Genomic DNA, 26,461 nt, shown 5'->3' on the forward strand with positions numbered 1-26,461 from the left:
TTTCCCACACTACCCTCCCCCTCCCCCTGTCTATTTTCTCCCCACCATATATGTTACTTATTCTCTGTACCTTCTCCCTGCCTCACCTCCTCCCACTCCCCTGTTGCTAACCCTCCTTGTGATCTCCATTTCTGTGGCTCCACTCCTGTTTTAGCTGTCTGCTTAGTTTGTTTTTGTTTTAGATCTGGTAGTTAATAACTGTGAGTTGGCTGTCCTTTCACTGTTCATCTTTTTTATCTTTTTCTTAGATAAGTCCCTTTAACATTTCATATAATAAGGGCTTGATGATGATGAACTCCTTGAACTTGACCTTATCTGAGAAGCACTTTATCTGTCCTTCCACTCTAAATGAAAGCTTTGCTAGATAGAGCAATCTTGGATAGGTCCTTGCTTTTCATGACTTGGAATACTTCTTTCCAGCCCCTTCTTGGCTTTAAGGTCTCTTTGAGAAATCAGCTGACAGTCTGATGGGAACTCCTTTGTAGGTGACTGTCCCCTTATCTCTTGCTGCTTCTAGGATTCTCTCCTTCATTTGAATCTTGGCTAATGTAATGATGATGTGCCTTAGTGTGTTCCTTCTTGGGTCCACCTTCTTTGGGATTCTCTGAAATTCCTGGACTTCCTAGAAGTCTATTGCCTTTGCCAGATTGGGGAAGTTCTTCTTTATTATTTGTTCAAATAAATTTTCCACTTCTTGTTTTTCCTCTTCCTCTTCTGGTACCCCTATCATTTGGATGTTGGAATGTTTAAAGATGTCCTGGAGGTTCCTAAGTCCTGGAGGTTCCTAAGCCTCTCCTCATTTTTTTGAATTCTTGTTTCTTCATTCTTTTCTTTTTGGTTGTTTCTTTCTTCCTTCTGGTCCACTCCATTGATTGGAGTTCCAGTTTTCTTCCCATCACTATTGGTCTCTGTGCGTTTCCCTTCATTTCACTTAGTGTAGCCTTCATTTTTTCATCTAATTTGCGACCAAAATTGACCAGTCTGTGAGCTTCCTGATCACCAGTGTTTTGAACACTGCATCTGATAGGTTGGCTACCTCTGGTTGCTTAAAAGTATTGGCTCTGGGGCTTTGATTTGTTCTTCAGTTTGAGCCATAATTTTTTGGTCAGGTTGCACCTGTTACATATGAGGGTCAGAGCCTTAGTTGTTCACCAGTGTGGAGCAACCCAGTTGCTGGGTTGTGACACTGTATGTGGGGGTGGAGTCAGAGAGGGAACAATGGCGCTTGCTGCACTCTCTCTTCAATTTCAGTCCCCTCTGCTGCTTCCCACAAGCAAATTGGGCCCTTCTGATGCTGGTTCCCAGGTGGGTGGGCTTCTGTATGTTCTGGGATCCTGTGGGTCTCTCCATCGAATTCTCCTGTGAGGCTAGGAGTCTCTCCCTAGAGAGACTGGTAGAGAGAATTGGTGCTGTTAGGCTTTATTTCCCATCGCTGGAGCCCTGGGTTGCATGGTCTGTCTTGCTGCCCATTTTTGCCTAGTTTATCTGCGCACGAATGTGTGACCTTGGTCAGCCCTGCACTGCCTGTGCTCCCAGGTCTGGCAGCCACCACCTTTTTTTGCTGCGACCCCTCTTTGCTGGCTGCCTACTCTGCCCCTCTTACTGGTCTGGTTGAATGGATGTGGGACTTCCATATAGTTCAGTTTCCTGTCTGTTCTGGTTGTGTTTTTGTTTCTAAATCTTTGTTGTCCTTAATTTTGGTTGTTGGAGGAGGCACGGTTTTTTCACCTGCACCTCCATCTTGGCCAGAACTGTGCCCTTTAGTTATTTTGACCTTTTTTTCTAGGAAGCTCTTATTTCACCATCCATTTGAAATGAGAGCCTTGGTGGGTAGTCTTGGTTGCAGTCCTTTGCTTTTCATTACTTGGAATATTTCTTGCCATTCCCTTTTGACTTGTTATGTTTCTGTTGAGTAATTAACTGATGCCTTTCGAGGCTCTCTTGTATGTTACTAGCTGTTTCTCCCTTGTGTCCTTTATTTTTTAAAATTTTATTGATTATGCCATGACAGTTGTTCTATTCCCCCCTTCATTCCCCTCCACCCTGCACACCCCTCCCCCACCATTCCCCCTTTAATTTATGACCACATGTCTCAAGTTCTTTAGATTCTATATTTCTCATACTATTCTTACCCTCCCTCTTATATTCTATCTACCATCTATGCTACTTATTTTCTGTACCTTCTCCCCCCTTCTCCTTCCCCCACTCCCCTGTTGCTAACCCTCCATGAGTTCTTCATTTCTATGGTTCTGCTCCTGATTTAGCTGTCTTGTTAGTTTTGTTTTGTTTTGTTTTAGGTCTGGTAGTTAATAACTGTGAGTTGGCTGTCCTTTCACTGTTCATCTTTTTTATCTTCTTTTTCTTAGATAAGTCCCTTTAACATTTCATGTAATAAGGGCTTGATGACGATGAACTCCTTGAATTTGATCTTATCTGAGAAGCTCTTTCTCTGTCCTACCATTCTAAATGGAAGCTTTGCTGGATAGAGCAATCTTGGATAGGTCCTTGCATTTCATGACTTGGAATACCTCTTCCCAGCCCCTTCTTGCCTGTAAGGTCTCCTTTGAGAAATCCACTGACTGTCTGATGGGAACTCCTTTGTAGGTGACTGTCCCCTTATCTCTTGCTGCTTCTAGAATTCTCTCTTTCATTTTAATCTTGGCTAATGTAATTATGATGTGCTTTGGTGTGTTGCTTCTTGCGTCCAACTTCTTTGCAACTCTCTGAGCTTCCTGGACTTCCTGGAAGTCTATTGCCTTTGCCAGATTGGGGAAGTTCTCCTTTATTATTTGTTCAAATAAGCTTTCCACTAGTGGCTGTTCCTCTTCCCCTCCTGGTATCCCTATAATTCAGATGTTGGAATGTTTAAAGAGGTCCTGGAGGTTCCCTAGCCTCTCCTCATTTTTTTGAATTCTTGTCTCTTCATTCTTTTCTGTTTGGTCATTTTTTTCTTCCTTCTGGTCCTCTCCCTTGATCTGAGTCCCAGTTTCCTTTCCATCACCATTTCTTTCCTGTACATTTCCCTTCATTTCAATTAGTGAAGCCTTTATTTGTTCCTCTAATTTGTGAGTAAAATCAACCAGTTCTGTGAGCATCCTTATCACCAGTGTTTTGAACTGTGCATCTGAAAGTTTTGCTATTTCTTTGTCGCTTAGAGTCATGGGCTCTGAGACTTTGAGTTCTTCTTGAGCTATGTTTGGTCTTTTTGTGCCTGTTACGTGCCAGGAGCAGAGCCCTAGGTGTTCACCAGGGCAGGGCTGCCCGGGTTGCTGGGTTGTGACACTGTATGTGGGGGCGGGGTCAGAGCGGGGCAACAGAGGTCCCCTCTGCTGCTTCCTGCCACTGGGGCCTGCTTGGTGTGTCTCACTGCTCACTCCTTGGCTGGTTTATCTGCTCTCGAATGTGTGACCGTGGTCATCCTGCCACCTTGCGCCCTTACTGGGTCTGCCCGTCGCAACCCCACACCTGGGATCCGCCAACCGCCGACCACGTGCCTGGGTCAGTCTGACCGAGTTTTCCTGCACAACCCCGTTCCCCCAGCCTCCGGCTCCACCCCTCTTACAGGTCTGGCTGAAGGGATCGTTGTTGTTGGACTTCAGTATAGTTCAGTTTTCTGGTTGCATTTTTTTCCCTAAAACTTTGTTGTCTTTAACTCGGTTGTGGGAGAAGGTAAAGTGTTTCCACTTATGCCTCCATATTGGCACAAGTCCTCTCCCTGTGTCCTTTAAAATTCTCTCTTTGTCTTTAAATTTTGCCATTTTAATGATGATGTGTCTTGGATTGGGCCTCTTTGTGGACCCATTGATTGGGACCCTCTGTGCTTCCTGGACTTGTGTGACTTTTTGTCTCAGCACTCTAGGGATATTTTCTGTCCTAAGTTTTTCGAACAGGTTTTCTATGCCTTGCTCTTCTTCTCCTTCTGGTATTTCTGTGATATGGATATTATTATGTTTATGTTGTCCTGTAGCTCCCTTAAACCTTCTTTATTCTTTTTGAATCTCTTTTTCATTTTGTTGCTCTGTCTGGGAATTTGTTTTTTCTGCCTGTCCTTCATCTCACTGATTCAATCCTCTGCTTCATCAATCCTGGTTTTGATTCCTTCTACTGTGTCCTTCAATTCAGAAATTGTATTATTCATTTCCTCCTGGCTCTTATTGATAGTTTCTATGTCCTTTTTCATGATGTTGTTCACAGTAAGTTCATTGTAGCTTCTCTGTGTTCTTCATTGTTCTTACTGAACTCATTGTGCTTCCTCAGTGGTTCAGAACCATTCCTCAATGGCTCCGTGGTTTAAAACCATTGTTTTGAACTCAGTGTCTGATAGTTTACTTGCCTATATTTCATTTAGCACTCTTCCTGGGGATTTCTCCTTTCCTTTTAGTTGGGGGTTGTTTCTTTGTCTCCCATTTTAGGGGAGGGAGACTCTTCTTGTTTGTTTCTGCTTCTTAGATTGATATGCTTTGACTTCCTGTCTTTGTATCGTGAACTTCTATGGTAGGAGACCTGTGTGATTCAGTGGTGCAGTTTCCTTGATTTCCTGAACTTGATGCTCTTGGGATCCCCTTTATTCTATTTATGTTAGCTGTCTAGTAAGTGGTTTTGATTGTTGTTGGGTCATTCTTCGGTGGTTCCATCCCTCCTGCTGGCTGACTGAGTCACTCTGCCCATCATACCTTGTATGCTGTTGTGCTGCTATAACAAAACCACACAGCCCAGGAAACAAACCTCATCTGCAAAAATACCCCCCACACACAATCACAGTATCGATAGCAAATGATCCAGTATTAATAAGGGTGTAAAGAGATTAGGACTATTATAAGAAAGGAGAAATGAATAGGAGATGATGTACTGAAAGAAAAATGATTTTGAGAGGGTAGAGAGAGGAGCAATAATAAGAGTAGGGAATTGAGGAAAGACAAAGAGAGAAAGAAACTAAAATTGACATTGTAAATTGAAAGGAATGAAGAATGTGGAATGGAGCAAGAGGGGGGAAGCATATAGTGTTAAATTTAAACAGAAATTTAAAAATCTGTATATAGTGAGAGAGAGAAAGAAAAGGGAAACAAATAAGTAAATAAATTTAAAAAATAGGAACCAAATTGGAGACAAAGATTCACCACAGGACTATCAACAACAAATGGGCTAATATTAACATAGGTGGGATGGACATAAGAAGGAAAAAAGAAAAAAGCTTAAGAGATGTCTAGAGGAAAGGGAAGAGATTTTGAGATGATAGAGAGAAAAGGAATACTTAGAATGCGGAATGAAAAGCAGGCTAAGACTGGGAAAAATTAAATTTGAGACAAAAAAGAAAAAACAGAAGGAAGGCAGAATAGAAGAAGAGGGTAGAAGTAGATAGAATGGAGTAACGGAAGGCAGGAGCAAAGCATGAGATTTGAAATAAACTATAATGTAAAATTTAGCGAGTTAATATGCACAAACTTAAAGGACAAGAAATGAATGTTAAAATGCTATGCAGGAGGGAAAATCTTGTAAATCTAGAAGATCATGGTGGAATTCATCTCGATAGCATCTAGTATTTACTACTGTTTTTTTTTCTCTGGATCTTCCTCTGGTAATGTCAGATGGTGTCCCAGTCTGGCCTTAGGCAGCCTGTTGGAGACTCTCAGGGATCTATAGTCTATGGCTGACTCCTTCAGTTGTTAATCTAGTCAATCTGTAATCATCAGTCAGGCTTAATCACCACAGGATGGGACAGAGTAATTCCTGCAGGAATTGCTGGGCTATTGCTTCCCCTCAGGCTGATACCACTCTGAAGGGGTTGCTTTGCCTGGGAGAGATGGCCTCTGCAGTATGGGGGAAGACAGCACTAGAATGCTGGTCACTGTTCCCTTAGTTCTATCCCCAGAGCCACCAGCCCCAGACTCTTTTCAAGCATATCTAGTCCACTCTTCCCTTTGCCAGCACCAAGGGCAAGGCACTGCAAATGAAATTTTGTGCTTTAGCCCTATAAAAGGCTCTTCATGACTCCAGCCATCTGTCCCTGACAGAGAGAAACCCTGCTGCTTTTTGCAGCTGGATGTTATCTGGGTTCTTTTCAGACTCTGGTGATGTAGGCTGGGGAGCCCAGTGTGGGGTTTAGACCCTACACGTCTCAAGGGAATCCCCCAACCACTGAAATATTTTTTGGTCCTTAAACGGACATGTATAGGCACCCAGACAGCCCTCTTGCGTCTCCTCTGCCCTTTCTACCAGTCATGTTGTGCTGAAGGATTTCTTCTTTCTGTCTGTGATTATAAGGCTTCTCTCCTGCTATTGTTCAGTTGTTTATTCCAGATGATTTCTCTGCAATTTAGTTGTAATTCCAGATTGGTCCTGGGAGGAGGTTAGTATAGCTTCTACTTACTCTTCTGACATTTTGTATCTCACTATTCTTGCTTGATTATTTTTTCTATGTGATCTGACATTCAGCTTGTTTTTGATCCAGAGGAAATAGAACTATCTATTTTTATTTGAGTTGGATTAAATTTATGAATATGTTAAGGAAGGCTTGACATTACCTATATTGAATTTTACTCTCCAAGGACATTCTATCTTTCCATTTGTTTAGGTGTTCTTTTGTATCCTACAGAGATGTCTCAGAGTTTTCATCGGACAGATTCTGTACAGAATCTGTTAAGTTTATATTTCTAGTTACTATTACAAATGGAGTGTCTTCTTTCATATCACCTGGTTGTTGTTCAAATATTGAAAACCTTCTGATTTTAGTAAGGTAGAAAGAAGGATATAAAGGTAAGACTTCTTACACCATTTGTAGGTTTTCAGACAGGTTGGTTCTTTTCTTTCAGATATGCAATTATTTTATTTCAAATAGTGATAGTTTTACCACTTCTATTTAACTTTTGTGTATATTTTATTTTTTTCCTAGAGTATACTCTATTTCTCTCACTTGTCTACTTGTGTTGGCAGCTACAATGGTAGTGTTGAGTGACAGTGATGCCAGTTTTCATTCCTGGTGGGGATGGGCTGTACTGCCTTCACTATCTCCCCAGTATGTGTTATGTTTGCTTTGTCCTAGCTCTCCGTCTTATATTAGATAATTGTTGATTCTTGTTTTTGCTATCTTAAACCAAGAACTAATACTGATTTTTATGCTTTGTCAGCATCTTTGGTGATAAATATATATGAGGAGGGACCCCCCAAAACCAGAATTTATTTATTAAAAATTGTGTATTTATTCTCACATGTTTAAACTTCAGTCACCTTCAAAGTACTCTCCATCTGACTCAATACACCTATTGAGGTATTTCTTCCCACTGCTCAAAATGGTTTTAGAACTTGTTGATTTTGATGCCTTTTAGTGTTTCTCCTGTTTTTTGCTTCACCTCTTCCACATTGGCAAAATGTCCTCTTCGAGGACATTTTTCATCCAGGAAAACAAAACAAAAGTCACTTGGCGTAAGATAGGGAGAATAGGGAGAGTGGGCCACAGCAGTCATGCCATTTTTGGTCAAAACTGCAGAACACTCAGCACAGTGTGGGCAGGTGAGTTTGTAATTCACCCATCATGAAATGGGCAAATACATTGAAAGTCTTCAAAAAAAAATTCACTGAAGCTGAATGCAGCTCCTGACAACAATGCCAGCTGGTACACTAATACAGATGGGTTTCTAGAACACTCAGTGGGGAAGCCTGTACTACAAGGAGCCCGCCCTCCAGAAGATAGTTCTGGTTTTTTGAGGGGGATCCCCCCTCTTATTTTCCTTTTAGGCAAGTTATGCTAAATTACATTAATAACTTAATACTTGCATCATCTTTGCAGTTATGGACTGTGGGGGCGACTACATCATGAGGTCCCCCCAGTGCCACAGACACACATGAATGGATAAATATGGCCGAGACATGCTGGATCTGTTTGGGGATGGAGGAGTGGGCTATGGCCAGTTTCTCTGGGGAGAAAGAGGCCCCGAGCGCCCTCTTCCATAGCCTTATATTGGGTTGTAATACACAGGAATACAGGGCAGCAAGGATCAAACAGTAGATAACATTTCAGAGAGATCTGAGGGCTTACTATGAGTCAGTGTCTGTCAGGAAGAGAGTGGCAGAAACTTTGGGAGACATACTCATTTCCTCTCAGACCCTTATCATATGAATGAAAGCACTCTTAGCAGAGCAGATTTCACAGGTTAATCAGCAAGTCTTTGTGGTGCCAGATTTTTCCCCAGGACACGCACTAGCAAGGCAAGGAGCTGCACCTCTCCCCAACAGGTATTCAGGCTTAAGGGGATTACAGCCAGGAACTGCTTCTCCCAGAGAATATGGGGACTTGGGCTTTGTCAAAGCCAGGGGGCGAGAGTCCATTGCTCTTTGTTGCAGCCCCCCCCCCCAGTCCTTCCATGAAGGCCTCTCAGGTGATCAAGTCTGGCTTAGGTTGCCCCCCCACTGTGAGAGGTCTTACCCATCATTGACTTCCGACCAAGCTTTGGGGGTAGGGAGAGGAACTGAGGCAGCGTTTGCTACCAGAGACAGGCTTTGTCTCCTGTGGCTGGCATTCCAAAGGTCGTCTCTCGCCCTTAGCCACAAGGGGTAGAGATACAGTTCTTAAAATCAGGCAGAGCGGTCTACAACAATGGACTAAACAGTGCCTGGTTATAATATGGTGTTGGAAACTATCTGCCAAAATCGGAGTTAGGATTTTTCTTTTCTTTTTTTTTTCTTATACAGCATTGTTTTTTTTTTTTTTTAATTGTTGTTCAAGTACAGTTTTCTGCCTTTTACTCCCATCCCAGCCCCCCAACCCTGTTCGACCCACCTCCTTTCTGTTTCCACCCCTCCTTGTTTTTGTCCATGTGTCCTTTATACTTGTTCCTGTAAACCCTTCCCCTTTTTCTAATTGATCCTTTTATTTGAGATTAGTGTACCTAAATGCCTACCTTCTTTCCTCCTTCCCTTTCTTTCCAGATTTAAAGATTTGGTGGAATTCCTTGCAAAACTGTTTGGGCCTGGTGCTTTTTGGGGGTGGGTAAAGTTTTTTTACTCTCTTTAACATGTCATTTGTGTAGAGGTATCTATTTAGAGCATTCAGCTCTTGGTGTCAGTATTAGTACAGTTATTTTTGTAGAAAACTATTTTCCCCAGATATTTATTAACTTTATTTGCATAGGACTTTGTGAAAACTTGTTTCTTCTGATTTTTATTATTTTTTATTTATGTTATTTCTTTTTTTTCTAAATTCTTACTTTTATTACATGTGGTCTTTCTCCTCACCCTTATTTTTCTTAGCTGGATTAAGTAATCTCTCAGTATTCTGGGGAATGGGTTCTAGGAACCCCCAGGTACCCAAATCTTCAGATGTTCAAGTCCCTTACATAAAATGGCATAGTATTTGCATATCCTCTAGTATACTTTAAGTCATCTCTAAAATATTATAATACCTAATACAATGTAACGCAATGTAAATAGGTGTTATACTACATTGTTTAAGGAATGATGACAAGAGAAAAGTTTATTCATGTTCAGGACAAGAATGATGGTTCGTAGGCCTAACTACATAGAACATGTCAGTAATAACATCACACTTTTTCCCTCAAATTTTTGTGATCCAAGGTTGATTGGATCTGTAGTTGAGGAATCCCCTGATATGGAGGGTAGACTGTAGTGGGGTACATAGGTGTTTAAAGTAAACTTTACCCTTTTTCTTATAAAAAATAAAATAAAGAAGTTTATTGTAACACTTAAAATGTGCCAACTTGGAAAACCTTACTGGTGAGGTGAGGAACAGGAGTAGTTTCATAACTAATGCTTCTTTACAGTGATTGAGTAGCTCGTAAGAAACTAGAGGAGACTTCCACCAAGATGGAGGTGTAGGTGGAAGCACTGCTCCTTCTCACACAACCAAGTTTAAAAACAACAAAGTTTTAGCAACAAAAACACAGCCAAACCACAGAAAATTGAACTACATGGAAGTCTGACAACAACAAACCCTTCAGCCAAACCGGTAAGAGGGGCAGAGCCAGCAGCAGAGCGGGGTCGGGCAGGAAAGATCCACTGGACCGACTGGAGTGCGCAACCCAGCCACGCCGGCAGCTGTAGGTGGATCCCAGGTGTGGAGTAGCGGGCAGACCCACTGAGGGCTGACCAAAGTCATACAGTCAAGTGCAGATAAACTGGTGAACGAGCGAAGCAGTGAGACAAACCATGCAGGCCCTAGTGGGGGAAAGTGGCAGAGGGGACCGCCATTGTCCCTCTCTGACCTCGCCCCCACATATAGCGGCACAAACCAGCGTCCTGGGTGGCCCTGCCCTGGTGAACACCTCCTCGTACGTAACAGGCATGAACAGATCAAAACATGGCTCAAGAACAACTCAGAGCCCCAGAGCCGATAAATCTAAGTGATGAAGAAATAGCTAAATTTTCAGATCCACAGTTCAAAACACTGGTGATCAGGATGCTCACAGAACTGGTTGATTATAGTCACAAATTAGAGGAACATATGAAGGCTAAACTAATTGAAATGAAGGGAAATGCACAGGAAACCAAGAGTAATGGAAAGGAAACTGGGACTCAAATCAATGGAGTGGACCAGAAAGAGGAAAAAAAAGACCAAACAGAAAAGGATGATGAAACAAGAATTCAAAAAAATGAGAGGCTTAGAAACCTCCAGGACATCTTTAAATGTTCCAACATCCGAATTATAGGGGTACCAGGAGGGGGAGAGGAACACCCACGAGTGGAAAACTTATTTGAACAAATAATAAAGGAGAACTTCCCCAATCTGGCAAAGGCAATAGACTTCCAGGAAGTCCAGGAAGCTCAGAGAACCCCAAGAAGTTGGACCCAAGAAGAAACACACCAAGGCACATCATAATTACATTAGCCAAGATTAAAATGAAAGAGAGAATTCTAGAAGCAGTAAGAGATAAGGAGACAATCACCTACAAAGGAATTCCCATCAGACTGTCAGTGGATTTCTCAAAAGATACCTTGCAGGCAAGAAGGGGCTGGAAAGAAGTATTCCAAGTCATGAAATCCAAAGACCTACATCCAAGATTGCTCTATCCAGCAAAGCTTTCATTTAGAATGGAAGGACAGATAAAGTGCTTCTCAGATAAGATCAAATTCAAGGAGTTAATCATCACCAAACCCCTATTATATGAAATGTTAAAGGGATTTACCTAAGAAAAAGAAGATAAAAAAGATGAACAGTGAAAGGACAGCAAACTCACAGTTATTAAGAACCACACCTAAAACAAAAGCAAACTAAGAGGACAGCTAGATCAGGAGCAGAACCATAGAAATGAAGATCACATGGAGGGTTAGCAACAGGGGAGTGGGAGATGGAGAAGGGGGGACAGGGTACAGAAAATAAATAGCATAGACGGTAGGTAGAAAATAGATAGGGGGGAGGGCAAGAATAGTATGGGAAATATAGACTCTAAAGAACTTGAGACACGTGGTCATAAACTAAAGGGGGGGAATGGTGGGGGAGGGGTGTGCAGGGTGGAGGGGAATGAAGCGGGGAAATAGAACTGTAATGACATAATCAATAAAATATATTTCAAAAAAAGAAACTAGAGGAGTCAGCATATATTTTTAGTATTTGTCACGTATGCCTTGGATTGGGATTGCTGTGATTTTACCCCCTTTTCTTTTTATGGACATGTTATATAGTTTATAAAGATGTAGTTCTTCTGAAGCAGTTTTGCTGCTACAGAGACACTCATGAAACTTTTATGTAGTGAAGTTTTTCATTTTGATTGTATTCACATTTTTTTTGTTTTTCATCCTCTACAATTCCTCCACTTGCAAGAATAGAGAAACTTCAAGCCTTGAAATAATAACAACAAAAAAAACCGACCTAATCATCAGCAACCTCTGTTACTAGTACATTGTATTAGAATCAAATAGATAAAGTATTATTAATAATAGGTGAAATTAAGCACAAAGGTGTTAATGGTACCTATGAACTCCCAGTGTTTTAATACTTATTGGTAATGACTTAGTTCCTTCATCATAAATATCTCTCCTTCAAAATCATTTTACTTTGTAAGGTGCATGGTTTAACACAAATCTGTTGCCTGTAGCAACAAAACATTAATGTGATGCACAGGTGGTGTTACGTGTACCCTGGGTTCTTGTGAGCTCCCAGTATAGAAATCAAGAGAGAGCACCCCAAACTGATATAGAAAAAGAAGGTTTGTTTAAGCTTGTGCACAAGGAAGCCAACATTGCAAAGGGAAAGGGGGTGGGTTGCTTCCCCAACAAAGGCTGGGGAAAATTTTAAAGTAAATCACGCAGACAGCATTATCCTCCGGTATAATTGCTGATTGTCTGTTTGTCCTAAGGAGTTCAGAAGGCACTAGCAGTAGTTAAGCACGTCTTGGTTTCCAACCAGCTGAGCCCAAGGTGTAGCCTGCCTGCCTCGGTGGGGGCAAATTGAGGTTTTGTGGGAGCCTGAACTTTATAGGCCCTCTTTAAGAAGGAGGATACACAAAATTAGTGCAGGACCTTGGAAGAGGCTGTGCAGGTGAGGAGATTGACTCTTAACCTTAGTAGCTTCATGGTCAACCTGTCTTTGGCTCACATGCTTTAAACTCAAACCTAGACTTGTTTTGGTGAGAATGTAGCAGGTTTACTCAGCTGTTGGGTCAGAAAGAGAGAGAGATTGTTTTCTACAAGCCTTGGCTGGTTGATGGGCCAGGTGAATAAAGATGAATGAAAGGTTTTAGAATATATCTGAACAATGGCAACAAAACGTCAAGGAGATTATGTTTTCTAAATCTTGACTAACCTGCAAGATGCACGGAGAAGCTGCTTCTGACTCAAAGAGGACTTGAAGAGTAAGGGTGCTAGTAGGATATTTGTGTGCTGAGGTTATAGAGTCATAAATTGGAAGAACAGCCTCATTGGAGAACTTGAATTTGGCTGAAATACAGAACTGCAGGAGCATTGAGTGGACCACCACCCAGAGGGTGTATTTTGTTGGGCTTATCATGAAAAGGCTCAGAGACCTAACCAAATGGAAATCAGATGTGTTCTAGTCTAGTCCATAAAAGATTCCTGCCTCACATTGTGCTAAGTCAAATGTCAGGTAGAGAGAGACAAATATTATGATCTCTTTATATTTGGTATCTACAAAAAGCTGAACTTATAGAAACAGAACAGACTGATGGTTGCTAGAGATTGTGGGTGGGGAGTGGGAAAAATGGGTGAAGGTGGTCAAAAGTTACAACCTTCCACTTATATAAGATTATTAAGTCCGGTAATATAATGTACAACATGGTGATTACAGTTAACAATACTGTTTTGTATATTTGGAAGTTGCTAAGTGAAATATTAAAAGTTCTTAACACAAGAAAATATTATAACTAAATTTATGGTAGTAATCATTTGGTAATATATACATATATGAAATAATTTGTATGCCTAAAATAATACAATGTTATATGTTAATTATATCTCAATAAAACTGGGGGGAAAAAGATTCCTGCCCCAGTCTGTGTACTTTATTTTTCAGACTGTAAGACTCACTCCCTCCCAGCAATTTGGGAGGGAAAGGGGGTGTGTGTCTTATAGTTCAAATGCAGCTTACCTGGCTTGCTGGGGGGCGGGGGTGGCAGCCCATGTTATTTATGTTATTAAATATTTTACCACATTTTTTGCTTCAAAAATTTTTCCCCTATTTTCTTCCTCTAAAACCTGGGTGTGTCTTATGGTTCAGTGTGTCTTATAGTCTGAAAAATTCGATATATAGCTGTATAGGTCTATAGTTATAGATATGACTTGAGTTACAGTTTTCTGGGAAGGATGATCAAGTCTAACTCAACTAGTAACAAGTATGTATCTGGATTAATGATAAACGGAGGCCACACATAGGTTTTCCTGTATCAATTAAAGTTGTATTTTTTCCCTCAGAGGTAGGAGAAACACTAGAAAAAACTGCTATGCAGGACTTTCTGTTTGGCAAGGAAGAATGGGGGCTGATGTCTAATGAAAGGGAAAGATCTTTCATATTTGGGGTTTGTCAAAGGACAAGGTCGGACTGTGTAACATAGAATTTGAGGCATAGGAAATGAGGAAGAATTTAGTTTTGGAGTCACAGACAGACTTGGTTTCAAATCCTGGCTCTGTTGTTTATTCTCTTTGTGTCCCCAGGCAAATTACTCAACCTTGAGCCTCAGTTTCCTCATTTGTAAAATAAGATATATGTTAATGTTATATGTTAACATATATCATTATGGGAATTACGTAAGTATATGGTTTCAAGGGCTTAGCACACTGCCTGGCTTGAGTAACATTTAGTAAATGTCAGCTACCTTCTAGTTTAGGAAGATTTAAGACTGTTCTTCCCATGTAGTGGAAGGATAGGTATGATTGTCTGGAGCCTGTAATTGAGATTTTAGCTAAAAATTGGGGAGGCTGAAAAAGTAACATTTTTCCAATTAAAAAAAAATTAAGGCATGATTATATACATTAAAATACAGAAATATCAAGTGTTCAAGTACATGAGTTTTTACATATTTTTAGATGTATGTGACTACCACCCACATCCAGCTAAGGAATATATCTACAATCTCAAAGTTCTCTCAAGCCCCTCCCCTGTGTGCCTCACACATCTCACGGTCCTTGTTAAAACTTCTGGTTCAATTTCTGTCATGATCAATTTGTCTTTCCTATCTTAGAAGTTCACACAAATGGAATCATTCAACATGTGCTTTTTTTGTATCTTTTTTTTTTCACTCAGTGCAATGTTTGAGACTTCATGTCGTTGAATGAATTGATCAATTTTTAAAAATTTCTCTGGAATATTTTTTTACAAGTATATCATAATTTGTCCATTATTATGTTGGTTGATATTTGGGTTGTTTTCAGTTTTTAGTTATTAGGAGTAAAGCTGCTGTGACTATTGTTGAACAGATCCTTGGGAACCTATTTATTTGTTTTTCTGGGGTATATACCTTGCAGTGGAATTGCCAGGTTGTAGGCTAAGCATGTGTATGTGTAACTTTATTAGACACTGCTAAGTGATACTCCAAAGTGGCTGCACACTCTCAGACAGTGTCTCACACACATTCCATCCTGTTGCTCCATAGCTTCTTCAACACTTGCTGTTTTTGCCCTTTTTAATTTTAGCCATTCTGGTGGGTATGCAGTAGTATCTCATTTTGGTTTAAAAATAGCATTTTAAGTACTTTTATCTGACTATACAATATAATACATATACTTTATTGAAAGATTTGACTTTAACACATATACTTTATTGAAAAAATAGACTTTCCAGAAATATAAATAGGAAAACTAAAAATCACCCATATGAAATCTTATTACCCAGAAAAGACCTAATATTTTGATGTACATTCCCTTTTCATGTATATCTTTTAAAAATGTATTTGATATTTTAGTTTAATAGTTGGGCCCTGACATCTATATTTCTATGGATTCTAAAGATATTTTCATATGCAGCCGTACTTGAGAACTGCTGAATTACTTTAACTCCCCATCCCCCCCGCTTCCTATATTTTAGTGTCTGGCTCACTGACTGAATGAGTGAATGAATGAATGAAAGTTTTTCATTTAGTGAGAAAACTGATTCCCAGCTAAATTAACTTTTCAAGTGAATTTCTTAAGTGATTTTTAAAACAATAGCATTCAAGACTTCTGCCAAGTTGGAGGCATAGGTGGAAACACTGTACCTTCTCCCACAACCAAGTTTAAAGACAACAAAATTTTAGTAACAGAAAACGCAGCCAAAACACAGAAAATTGAATTAATCGGAAGTCTACCAACAATGAATTCTTCAGCCAGACCTGTAAGAGGGGCGAAGCCAGCGACTGCTGGAGTGGGGTTGCGCAGGAAAACTCAGCCAGACGAACCCCAGGCCTGTGGATGGGCAGCGGTTGGCGGATCCCAGGCATGGGGTTGCGACTGGCAGACCCAGTGAGGGGGCAAGGCGGCAGGCTGACCACGGTCACACATTTGCGTGCAGATAAACCAGCGAAGGAGTGAGCAGTGAGACAGACCAAGCAGGCCCCAGTGGCAGGAAGCAGCAGAGGGGACCTCTGTTGCCCCGCTCTCACCCCACCCCCACATACAGTGTCACAACCCAGCGACCTGGGCAGCTCTGCCCTGGTGAACACCTAATGCTCCGCTCTTGGTACGTAACGGGTGCAAGCAGACCAAACATAGCTCAAGAAGAATTCAAAGTCCCAGAGCCCATAACTCTAAGCAAAAAAGAAATAGCAAAACTTTCAGATGCACAGTTTAAAACACTGGTGATCAAGATGCTCACAGAACTGGTTGATTTTACTCACAAATTAGAGGAACATATGAAGGCTAAACTAATTGAAATGAAGGGAAATGCACAGGAAAGAAATGGTGATGGAAAGAAAACTGGGACTCAGATCAAGGAGGAGGACCAGAAGGAAGAAAAAAATGACCAAACAGAAAAGAATGAAGAGACAAGAATTCAAAAAAATGAGGAGAGGCTTAGGACCCTCCAGGACCTCTTTAAACATTCCAACATCTGAATTATAGGGATACCAGGAGGTGGAGAGGAACAGCCACGAGTGGAAAACTTATTGGAACAAATAATAAAGGAGAATTTCCCCAATCTGGCAAAGGAAATAGACTTCCAGGAAATCCAGGAAGCTCAGAGAGTACCAAAGAAGTTGGACCCAAGAAGAAACACACCAAGGCACATCATAATTACATTAGCCAAGATTAAAATGAAGGAGAGAATCCTAGAAGCAGCAAAAGATAAGGGGACAGTCACCTACAAAGGAGTTCCCATCAGACTGTCAATGGATTTCTCAAAAGAGACCTTACAGGCAAGAACGGGCTGCAAAGAAGTATTCCAAGTCATGAAATCCAAAGACCTACAACCAAGATTGATCTATCTAGCAAAGCTTTCATTTAGAATGGAAGGGCAGATAAAGTGCTTCTCAGATAAGATCAAATTCAAGGAATTCATCATCACCAAGCCCTTATTATATGAAATGTTAAAGGGATTTATCTAAGAAAAAGAAGATAAAAAAGATGAACAGTGAAAGGACAGCAAACTCACAGTTATCAACAACCACACCTAAAACAAAAGCAAACTAAGAGGACAGCTAGATCAGGAGCAGAACCATAGAAATGAAGATCACATGGAGGGTTAGCAACAGGGGAGTGGGAGATGGAGAAGGGGAGAGAAGGTACAGAAAATAAGTAGCATAGACGGTATTTAGAAAATAGATAGGGGGAGGGTAAGAATAGTATGGGAGATATAGAATCTAAAGAACTTGAGACACGTGGTCATAAACTAAAGGGGGGAATGGTGGGGGAGGGGTGGAGGGGAATGAAGTGGGGAGAAATAGAGCAAATGTAATGGCATAATCAATAAAAATAAAATATATATTAAAAAAAAAGGAAAAGAATGAAAAAGCAAGAAAAAATAAGGAGAGGCTAGGGAACCTCCAGGACATCTTTAAACGCCCCAACATTGGAATTATAGGGGTACCAGGAGGGGAAGAGGAACAGCCATGAGTGGAACATTTATTTGAACAAATAATAAAGGAGAACTTCCCCAGTCTGGCAAAGGCAACAGACTTCCAGGAAATCCAAGAAGCTCAGAGAGTCCCAAAGAAGTTGGACCCAAGAAGCAACACACCAAATTACATCATAATTACATTAGCCAAGATTAAACTGAAGGAGAGAATCTTATAGAAGCAGCAAGAGATAAGAGGACAGTCACCTACAAAGGAGTCCCCATCAGACTGTCAGCTGATTTCTCAAAAGAGACCTTACAGGCAAGAACGGGCTGCAAAGAAGTATTCCAAGTCATGAAATCCAAAGACCTACAACCAAGATTGATCTATCCAGCAAAGCTTTCATTTAGAATGGAAGGACAGATAAAGTGCTTCTCAGATAAGACGAAATTCAAGGAGTTCATCAACACCAAGCCCTTATTATATGAAATGTTGAAGGGACTTATCTAAGAAAAAGAAGATAAACAAGATGAACAGTGAAAGGACAACAAACTCACAGTTATCAACAACCACACCTAAAACAAAAGCAAACTAAGAGGACAGCTAGATCAGGAGCAAACCATAGAAATGAAGATCACATGGAGGGTTAGCAACAGGGGAGTGGGAGGAGGAGAAGGAGGGAGAAGGTACAGAAAATAAGTAGCATAGACAGTAGATAGAAAATAGATGGGGGGGGGCAAGAATAGTATGGGAAATATAGAATCTAAAGAACTTGAGACACCTGGTCATAAACTAAAGGGGGAAATGCTGGGGAAGGGGTGCAGGGTGGAGGGGAATGAAGTGGGGGAAATAGAACAAATGCAATGGCATAATTAATAAAATTAAAAAAAAAGAAAAAATTAAAATAGCATTTAGTTTTAAAAAATAAAGAGAGTAGTCCAATTAATCTCCTTATACCCACCACCCAAATTCAACAAGAGTTTGTTTTTTGTGTCCTTTCTTTCAGTTTTTCCTTTGTGGAAGTGTTTTTTAAATTAAAGTTTTTATGACAGATGCAGTATGTGAACAATGTAGAAAATTAAAGAACACAGACAAACAATTAGAAACAATATATTCTTACATTAATGGAAGGCCTTGTTTGGAATTATCTGAAAGCCAGTTCTGGGTATTACTTGAAGTACTCTAGTATGCATCTCAAAATAAAATTAACTTTTTAGAAAACATAACCCTAATACCATTATCACACTTAAAATAGTTAACACACTTAAAATATATTAATAGCAATGAAATATATTTTTAAAAAGTACTTAGGAAGGAAAACAGTGGTAATCAGGAACACAAAGGAGTCACTGTGACATAAGTATAGTTAAATTGCCTAATTTATGTGCTGGATATTATAACTTGACTAATAGCCCAGTGAAATTTTTGACCATGGTACATCTAGAACTTAGCCTTGCAGTATTACAGCTAAGTTATTGCAATAAAAGGTGGCAAAATGTATGCTAGAAACCATAGCCATCTAGTATACTAGATGACTATGTAGTTGATATATTAATGTGTATAGTGATTAATGAACTGGAGACTGATGAGCACAGATTGGTGCTATGTTTTAGGGATCTGTTAGTGTTCCTGTCTTGTTAGAATTACATGTAAGTGATTGTTTAGATAGGGGTCTTGTCTTTTCTGAGTTTGGCATTGAATATTTCCTCTAATCCCAGCAGCACTGGTCTATCCTACTCCCCAACCCCATGTAAAGTCATCCTGCAGTGGCATAGAGGGGGCACTAGGGGAACTTTCTGGGATACTGTTATGTTCTATTTCTTGATTTAGATGGGAGGTACATCAGCACTTTGGGAAATTCAACAAGTTGTATGTTTATAATTTTACATTCTTGTCTATGTATGTTATGCTTCAACTTTCCAAAAGTTTTGCTTGAGACTTGCTAGACAATATTACCCACAGTTAACAGTACTGTACCGTCCACTTAAAAGTTTGTGAAGAGGGTAGATTTCATGTTAAGTGCTCTTATCACATTTTTAAAAAAGGAATTAAAGTAGGCCTTATCTGCAAATCCTGTTTCAGTGATTTACCCATTACAGGATTCAGCTACTTTACCTACCTCTTCTATTATAAGGCCAATCATATTTATGAATCAGAAGGGAAATTGGGGCCCGGGAGGGAAGAATGTAGGCCTGGCTTCCTTGCCAAGGACCAGAACCCAGTAGAGCTCTTCATATCAGGAAAGGGACCTCACTGCCAGTAGTAGGGTCTGGGACAGGTGAACTCTCCCTGATCAATTGCTTAATAATTGGGTTGGGGGATGTAAAGTAAACTTTTTTTTTTTAAAGGAAATAGTACTTATTGAATCCTCTACCCTAGGAAGTTTCTCCAATGTCCCCCTAAGTCACTGCAGGATGAAGAAATATATATTTTGTTAAGTCCAAATTAGATTTAATAAAGAAGATCTTTATAGAAATGATGTTGAGGAACATTTCTAGTTCACAGTACTGCTATCATATAATCATCTATGTTTTGGGTTAGTAAGGTTTATGCATGGATAGGATTCTAGCTCAAACAGACTAACTCATAATTTCTATGAGAGAGTGCATTTTGAACTCTGAGCTTCTGACTTTTGGTAAGTTAAGCACATTGGTAAGTTAAGATCAACTTCTGTATATAAGACTGTATCCACTGTTGGTCTGACTTTCCCTAACTGCTAACTTAGAAAGCATGCTGTACAACTGGGGAATGAAAAACTAGTATGAGTTATAAATGGCTAATTATTCTAAGAGTTCACTCAGCTACTTTAGAGTTAATTATATTTGAGTTGGTTTTAACTTCAGCCTCCATTCCTTCTGACAGGCCTTTTATAACTAGAATTATTTATGTGCCAGTGACTAGCTAAAGGTACAGGGGCACTGGGCAGCTTGTGCAGTTAATCTCTTGAGTTAGATAGAGGTAATTGTTCTGATTTTATTTTCATGCAAGCATGGACCTTGTCGTGTTGGCAAAAGCATTTGGTATAAGGACAAAGTTCAAATGTTTATTGCTTTACTTTTTAAAGCTGACTTGTGAAACAAGGAAATACTTCCTAGAATCAGAGTTTTACCAATCTAAGAACTGTAAGTTTCTCTGAAGGATCAAGGATAAATTATTAATAATAATTGAGTTTCCTTAATTACAGTAAAAATATCAAAATTGTGCCTGTGCTAGTTAAATCTGATATATATTTATTTATATCTCTATTTTAAAGACTGTCGATCCACTTCTGAACATTTTTTGGTGCCAAAAGAAATATTTCCTGTTTCTTTCTAATCTGTATTTTGATGCCTGATACATGGAGCATGTTCACTATATGTTGATTGAATTGAATATTTTTTCTGTCAGAAGTTTATACTTACCATGAATCAGTCATTCTGACCCTCAATTGTTAATATATTTTAGGAAGGAAGGAATATTACATATTCAGTGGTGCTTCTTTTGGCACTTAATTTTATAATTTTCAGATTTTTGTGTGCCTTATTAAAGAGCTCTCAAGCTGGTACCAGGTCTTTTACAATGTAGACTTTTTTATCTTAGGAATAACTGTCAGTTCAATGTAGCTTTTTTTTGAATTGCACATGTATACCTACCACCTAATTTAATAAATAAAACTTTATAGAAATAGTCAAATTGTCTTGTGTATTCCTCCCTGATTCCATTACCCTACCAGCCCATGAAACTACTGCTGTAATTTTCATATTTATTATTTTTATGCATATTTTCATACTTCCCCTATATATGTTTGTATCCTTAAATAATACATAGTATTTATTGTTTTTTATTATTCAAGCTGTATAAAAATACCACCTTTCATATATCATTCTGAGTTGATCATTCTGATGTTCACAAATTATCTAAATTGGTACATGTGCCACCCAGTCTCACGCCTGTGCTTCCCCCTCCCCCTCAGCTTCCCCCAGGCTCGTTACCTTCACCTTTCTCCCTCCTCAGCTCTAAGGGCCCTTCTTTTGCTTCTGTAACTTGTTTCTTGAGCCTACACAACCCAGTTGGCTCACTTCTACTACCTCTGTGACTTTCTAAATAAACTTTCTCTATTGTACCTTTAGCTTGATTTCACTATTTGCAATTGGGAACAATATAGCAAATGTTCTTATATATGTCTACTTGTGCACAATTTTATAAGAATTACTCTAGAGTATAATGGAAAAGATCTTTGTTAGAGTGGAATGCCAAATAAAAAATATGGAAGAGAGAGAAAAATACTATTTTATTTTATTTTTTAAGGTTTTTTTTTTTTTTAAAGATTTTATTTATTTATCTTTTAGAGGGAAAGGGAAGAAGAGAGGGAGAGAAACATCAATGTATGGTTGCTTTTCGTGCGTCCCCTGCTGGGAATTGGCCTGCAGGGAACTGGCCTGCAACCCAGGAATGTGCCCTGACTGGGAATCGAACCTCGATTGTCTGGTTTGCAGGCCCGTGCTCAATCCACTGAGCTACACCAGCCAGGGCTGAAAAATACTATTTTAAAAGACATATAGTCCCAATTTATTCATGTAAGAATCGTCAGTAGTGCTAATACCACTGGATGAAAGTTTGAGGAGAAGGATAATTCTGTAGTCTCAAAGTATCTTCCTTTTATAGGTAGTTATAGGTAATAAGTATTTATTTATTAATGAAAAAATAAAAATAATATTTTAAGATTATAATTTTAATGAATCCATTCATGTTATCCATGACAGTGCTTCCTTCTTCTTTCTTTTTTTAAATTTTATTTTATTTATTCATTCTAGAGAGAGGGGAAAGGAGGGAGAAAGAGAGAGAGAGAGACATCAATGTGTGGTTGCCTCTTGTGTGCCCCCTACTGGGGACATAGCCTGCAACCCAGGCATATGCCCTGACTGGGAATTGAACCACTGACCCTTTGGTTCACAGGCCGGCACTCAATCCACTGAACCACAGCAACCAGGGAAAAATGATAACTTTACAGTAGTGAAACCTGGTAAGTGCTAGCTACCTTAAGCCAAGTGATCAAAGTTAAACATCTCCAGTATGGGACTAGCTGTAATGTGCCTCCTGATGTGATGCTCTGAGGACATGATAGTACTTATATAGTATTTCTGCCAAAAGTGTATACACCTGCATCTAATCATGAAGAGAAATTGAATTATTAAAATTAAGAGACATTCTATTTATAAAGTAAGTGGTTTGTAATATTTAAAAATGTCAATACCTTTGAAAAACTAAAGTCTGAGGAATATTTTCATATACAACACTATAGAAACTTGACCTGTAAATGTTACATATGGTCCTGGATTGAATCCTGGACCTGATAAAAAACATCCTGTGAAGGATATTACTGGGACAATTGTCAAAATTTGAATAAGGTGTCTAGATCAAGTACTACTAGTGTTGCAGTAATGTTAATTACTGACATTTCCCTGATTTTCATAAGTATACTGTGGTTAAATAAAGTGAAGCTCTATGTCCAAATATACCTCTGCTGAAATATTTGGGGGTAAAGGATATGATATCTGCAATTTGTTCTCAAATGGTTCAGAAAAAAGGTATCTTTTTATACTTACAGAGACAGAACAGTAAGACAAACATCAAAATATTGGCAGTTAGTGATTCTGGGTGAAGTGAACTATTATTGCAACTTTTCTGTGTATTCGAAATTGTTAAACAGAAATCTTCCTGAAGTGTACATGGGGATGTAACTGCTGCATTTTGGCTATGGATATCTTTTTTTAAAGTTTATTTATTGATTGATTTTAGAGAGAGGAAGAGAGAGAAAGATCAATTTATTGTTCCACTTATTTATGCATTCATTGGTTGATTTTCTTTTAGATTTTATTTATTTATCTTTAGAGGGGAAGGGAAGGAGAGAGGGAGAGAAATATCAGTGTGTGGTTGCCTCTTGTGTGTCCCCTGCTGGGAATTGGCCTGCAACCCAGGCATGTGCCCCCACAGGGAATCGAACCGCTATCCTTCGGTTTGCAGACCCACGCTCAATCCACTGAGCTACACCAGTCAGGGCCATTGGTTGACTCTTTTAAAAAATTTCTTTTAAGATTTTATTTATTTACTTTGAGAGAGGAGGGGAGAGAGGGAAAAAGAGAAACATTCATGTGTGAGAGACACATCAATTGGCTGCCTTTCACACGCCCCCAACCCAGGCATGTGCCTTTGCTGGAAATTGAACCAATCAGTGATCTCTTGGTTTGCACACTGGTGCTCAATCCCCCTGAGCCACACCAGCCAGGTCTATTCAATCTAATATGTCTTATCAGTGTTTATGGGCATAAAATTGTAGTTTTAGTTTGCATTTCTATAATTTTAGAAAAGTTGAACATCTTTTAAATGTTTAGTCATTAATTAAGACTTACTGTTTTCGTGACTCCATATTCTTAGTTAAAATTTTTACTGAATTCTTTGACTTTTTCTTATTTTTTTGTGTGTCTTAATATATTTTGGAATTTAATCCTTTGTCAAGTAGATGCATTACAGTTACCCACATACTTTTGAAAGAGGCTTCATGGAAATAGGAAATTGAGTTATATTTTATCAGAGTTACACAGAATAAAGTAGCTCAGAGGGCAGAGAAAATATTGCACAGCAAGGGTATAGAGGCTTGGGGCCTGGCTTCTTTTTATAAATCTTCTGGATCAGTACCTTGAACTTGCCTTAGCTCTGGCCCCTCTGAAAAAGGTTATTTTTAGAAGGGCTGTCCACTGTCTCTAGTGTGTTTCATTCAGAGATTTGCTAAATAACTTGTTCTTCCCTCCTCTTCTAGACTTTAAACTCTTGCACTGGTAAATTTTGGCCAATTGATTGGATTGAGTAACCTGCTTTGCATCACAGTGCCTGAAAACAAGAGGGTAATTCAGTAGTGACACTGTTTTGGTTAGTTTTTACTAATTTTCAGAGATGGCAGAGAGAGGTTACACCACTTAGATTTGATTGCTGAAAGAGATAATATCATGCTCCTTCAAGAACTTAGTGTATCGTGCTAATTCTTAAGATGAAGATACTAGCTTTATAAGTGGACAAAAACAGATAAAAAACCTCTCAGAACCCCCAGAAGTAAAGTCATGAAATATTAACCCTGTAAGGAAACTAAAAATCTCTCTCCACCCTGCCATTCTATAAAGGAGGTACCAAGTGAGGTGATTTATTAGCCACAGTCACAGAGCTAGTTGTTGTCCTAAACAGCACTTGACTTTGGACCCCAGGAGCTCATTATTTTCTGTTCTAGTGCATTATGCTACTATCCCTTTGAAAAATTGATGCATCTCAGCTGCCTCTGTGGATCTATGTACAACTTCTCCAGCAGACTGATAACACAGTACTCTCCACTAGAAAAACGGATAATGAGAAAATGAAGTGGGGTCTCTTCCAGGGAATTTAACACCTTAATCTCCACCTTCAAATAAAAGACTTTTCTATTGTAGGAAATGTGTTTTTCTCTTTGTGACACACCTCAGAGGGACAAATGGATAGTATATAGCTACTCTTCATTCGTCATGGCCTTCTCATCAATTTTTCATTTTTAGTAGTTAGAACTGAGTGGCAGTAGGCTTATATCATTTTACAAATTTCTAGTACTTGAAGAATCTTTGAATTTTTTTTATGGAAAATGCAGTAAGAATACAAGGAGGAAAAATCTTATTGTCCATAGATAACTACTTAATGTATCCTTCTTAATATTTTTTCAATGTATGTATATTTCATAGATTTAGGTCCTGCTTTTTTCACTTAATATTAAGTATTAATGGATACATTACATCTCATTGTCTAGATGTATTATAATTGAAAATGCTACAGTGAATACTCTTGACTACAATTCTGATTATTTCCTTGTGGCAGATTCCTAGAATTAGAATTATGGAATCATCAGTAAAACTGTTTCTAGGTGGGCAAAGGAGAAAAAGTGGGGACAACTGTAATAACATAAACAGTAAAATACAATTAAAAAAACCTATTTTTAGTCTCCATGCCAAACAGATTTTGACAAAGTTGCTGCCAGTTTCATACTCATACAAACTGAGTATGAGAGTGCCTGTATTTATTATTTGTGTCATTGCAAGTTACCACTAAAAATGTTGCTGATTTGATAACATGAATAGGACAGTCTGTCTAATTCACATTTATTACTAGTAAAGAAGGCTTTTATATATTAAGTATGTTGTTTCTGTGAATTCAGTTATGTACTTTACTTATTTTTATATTGCAGTCTGTGTTTTTCTTATAAAATAATTTTTACTTATTAAAAGCATCTACCTTTTGCCATTTTGCTTGGGTTTTGGCTTTATGGTTTTATCAGGGGAAAACAGAAGTCTTTATTTTTACACAATCTAGACCTGTACTTGGGGAGAGTTTCTTTCTGTGACTTCTTTCACTAATGGTGTGAGGGAGGAAATGTAAGCAGGAGGGTTGTTAAGGACCAAAATTCCTCTGTAGTAAGTTGAAATCCTTGGGTAGGTACAGGCCATTTCATGCAGATTCTTTGATTTCACCTCTTTCCCCACTGTACTTGCTTGCCTTTTATTTCTGAAATCTGTCACATTACCCATTAAATGTACTTGTCTTATACACAGGAGACCCTTTGGTCAGTTTGTATGTTCTATGGCATTTTCTCATGTCCTGTTACTTTCTTTTAAGGTATTATCCAAAGAGATGAATCACCCATGGAAAAAGGGCTCTCTGGTCTGCGAGGAAGGGACTTTGAGCTGTCTGATGTGTTTTATTTCTCCAAGAAGGGATTGGAAGCCATTGTGGAAGATGAAGTGACCCAGAGATTCTCCTCAGAGGAGCTAGTGTCATGGAATCTCCTCACAAGGACCAATGTAAATTTCCAGTACATCAGTCTGCGGCTCACCATGGTGTGGGTACTGGGTGTCATAGTACGCTACTGTGTCCTACTACCTCTGAGGTACGTCTCCTGCCCAGCAATTAGATGGTATAATTGAATTGGTTCACCTTTCTCTTAAAATCATGTATGTAATGGTCATATGTGAGTATTATGGTACTAA

General features: G+C 39.2%; 1 protein-coding gene across 5 annotated transcripts in view; it reads left to right on the forward strand.

Moving 5' to 3' along the window:
- GPAT3 (glycerol-3-phosphate acyltransferase 3) overlaps positions 1-26,461 on the forward strand; it is a 107,124-nt gene that overhangs the window by 49,433 nt on the left and 31,230 nt on the right. For all 5 annotated transcript variants that reach the window (XM_053666338.1, XM_037152563.2, XM_053666337.1 and 2 more), the window contains exon 4: positions 26,091-26,361. In XM_053666338.1, coding sequence (XP_053522313.1) covers positions 26,091-26,361 — 271 coding nt within the window. The remainder of the gene's footprint in view (positions 1-26,090; positions 26,362-26,461) is intronic.

Source organism: Artibeus jamaicensis, unplaced genomic scaffold (genome assembly GCF_021234435.1).
Source record: "Artibeus jamaicensis isolate MK-2021 breed Jamaican fruit bat unplaced genomic scaffold, CSHL_Jam_final contig_452, whole genome shotgun sequence".
NCBI lineage: Eukaryota > Metazoa > Chordata > Mammalia > Chiroptera > Phyllostomidae > Artibeus > Artibeus jamaicensis.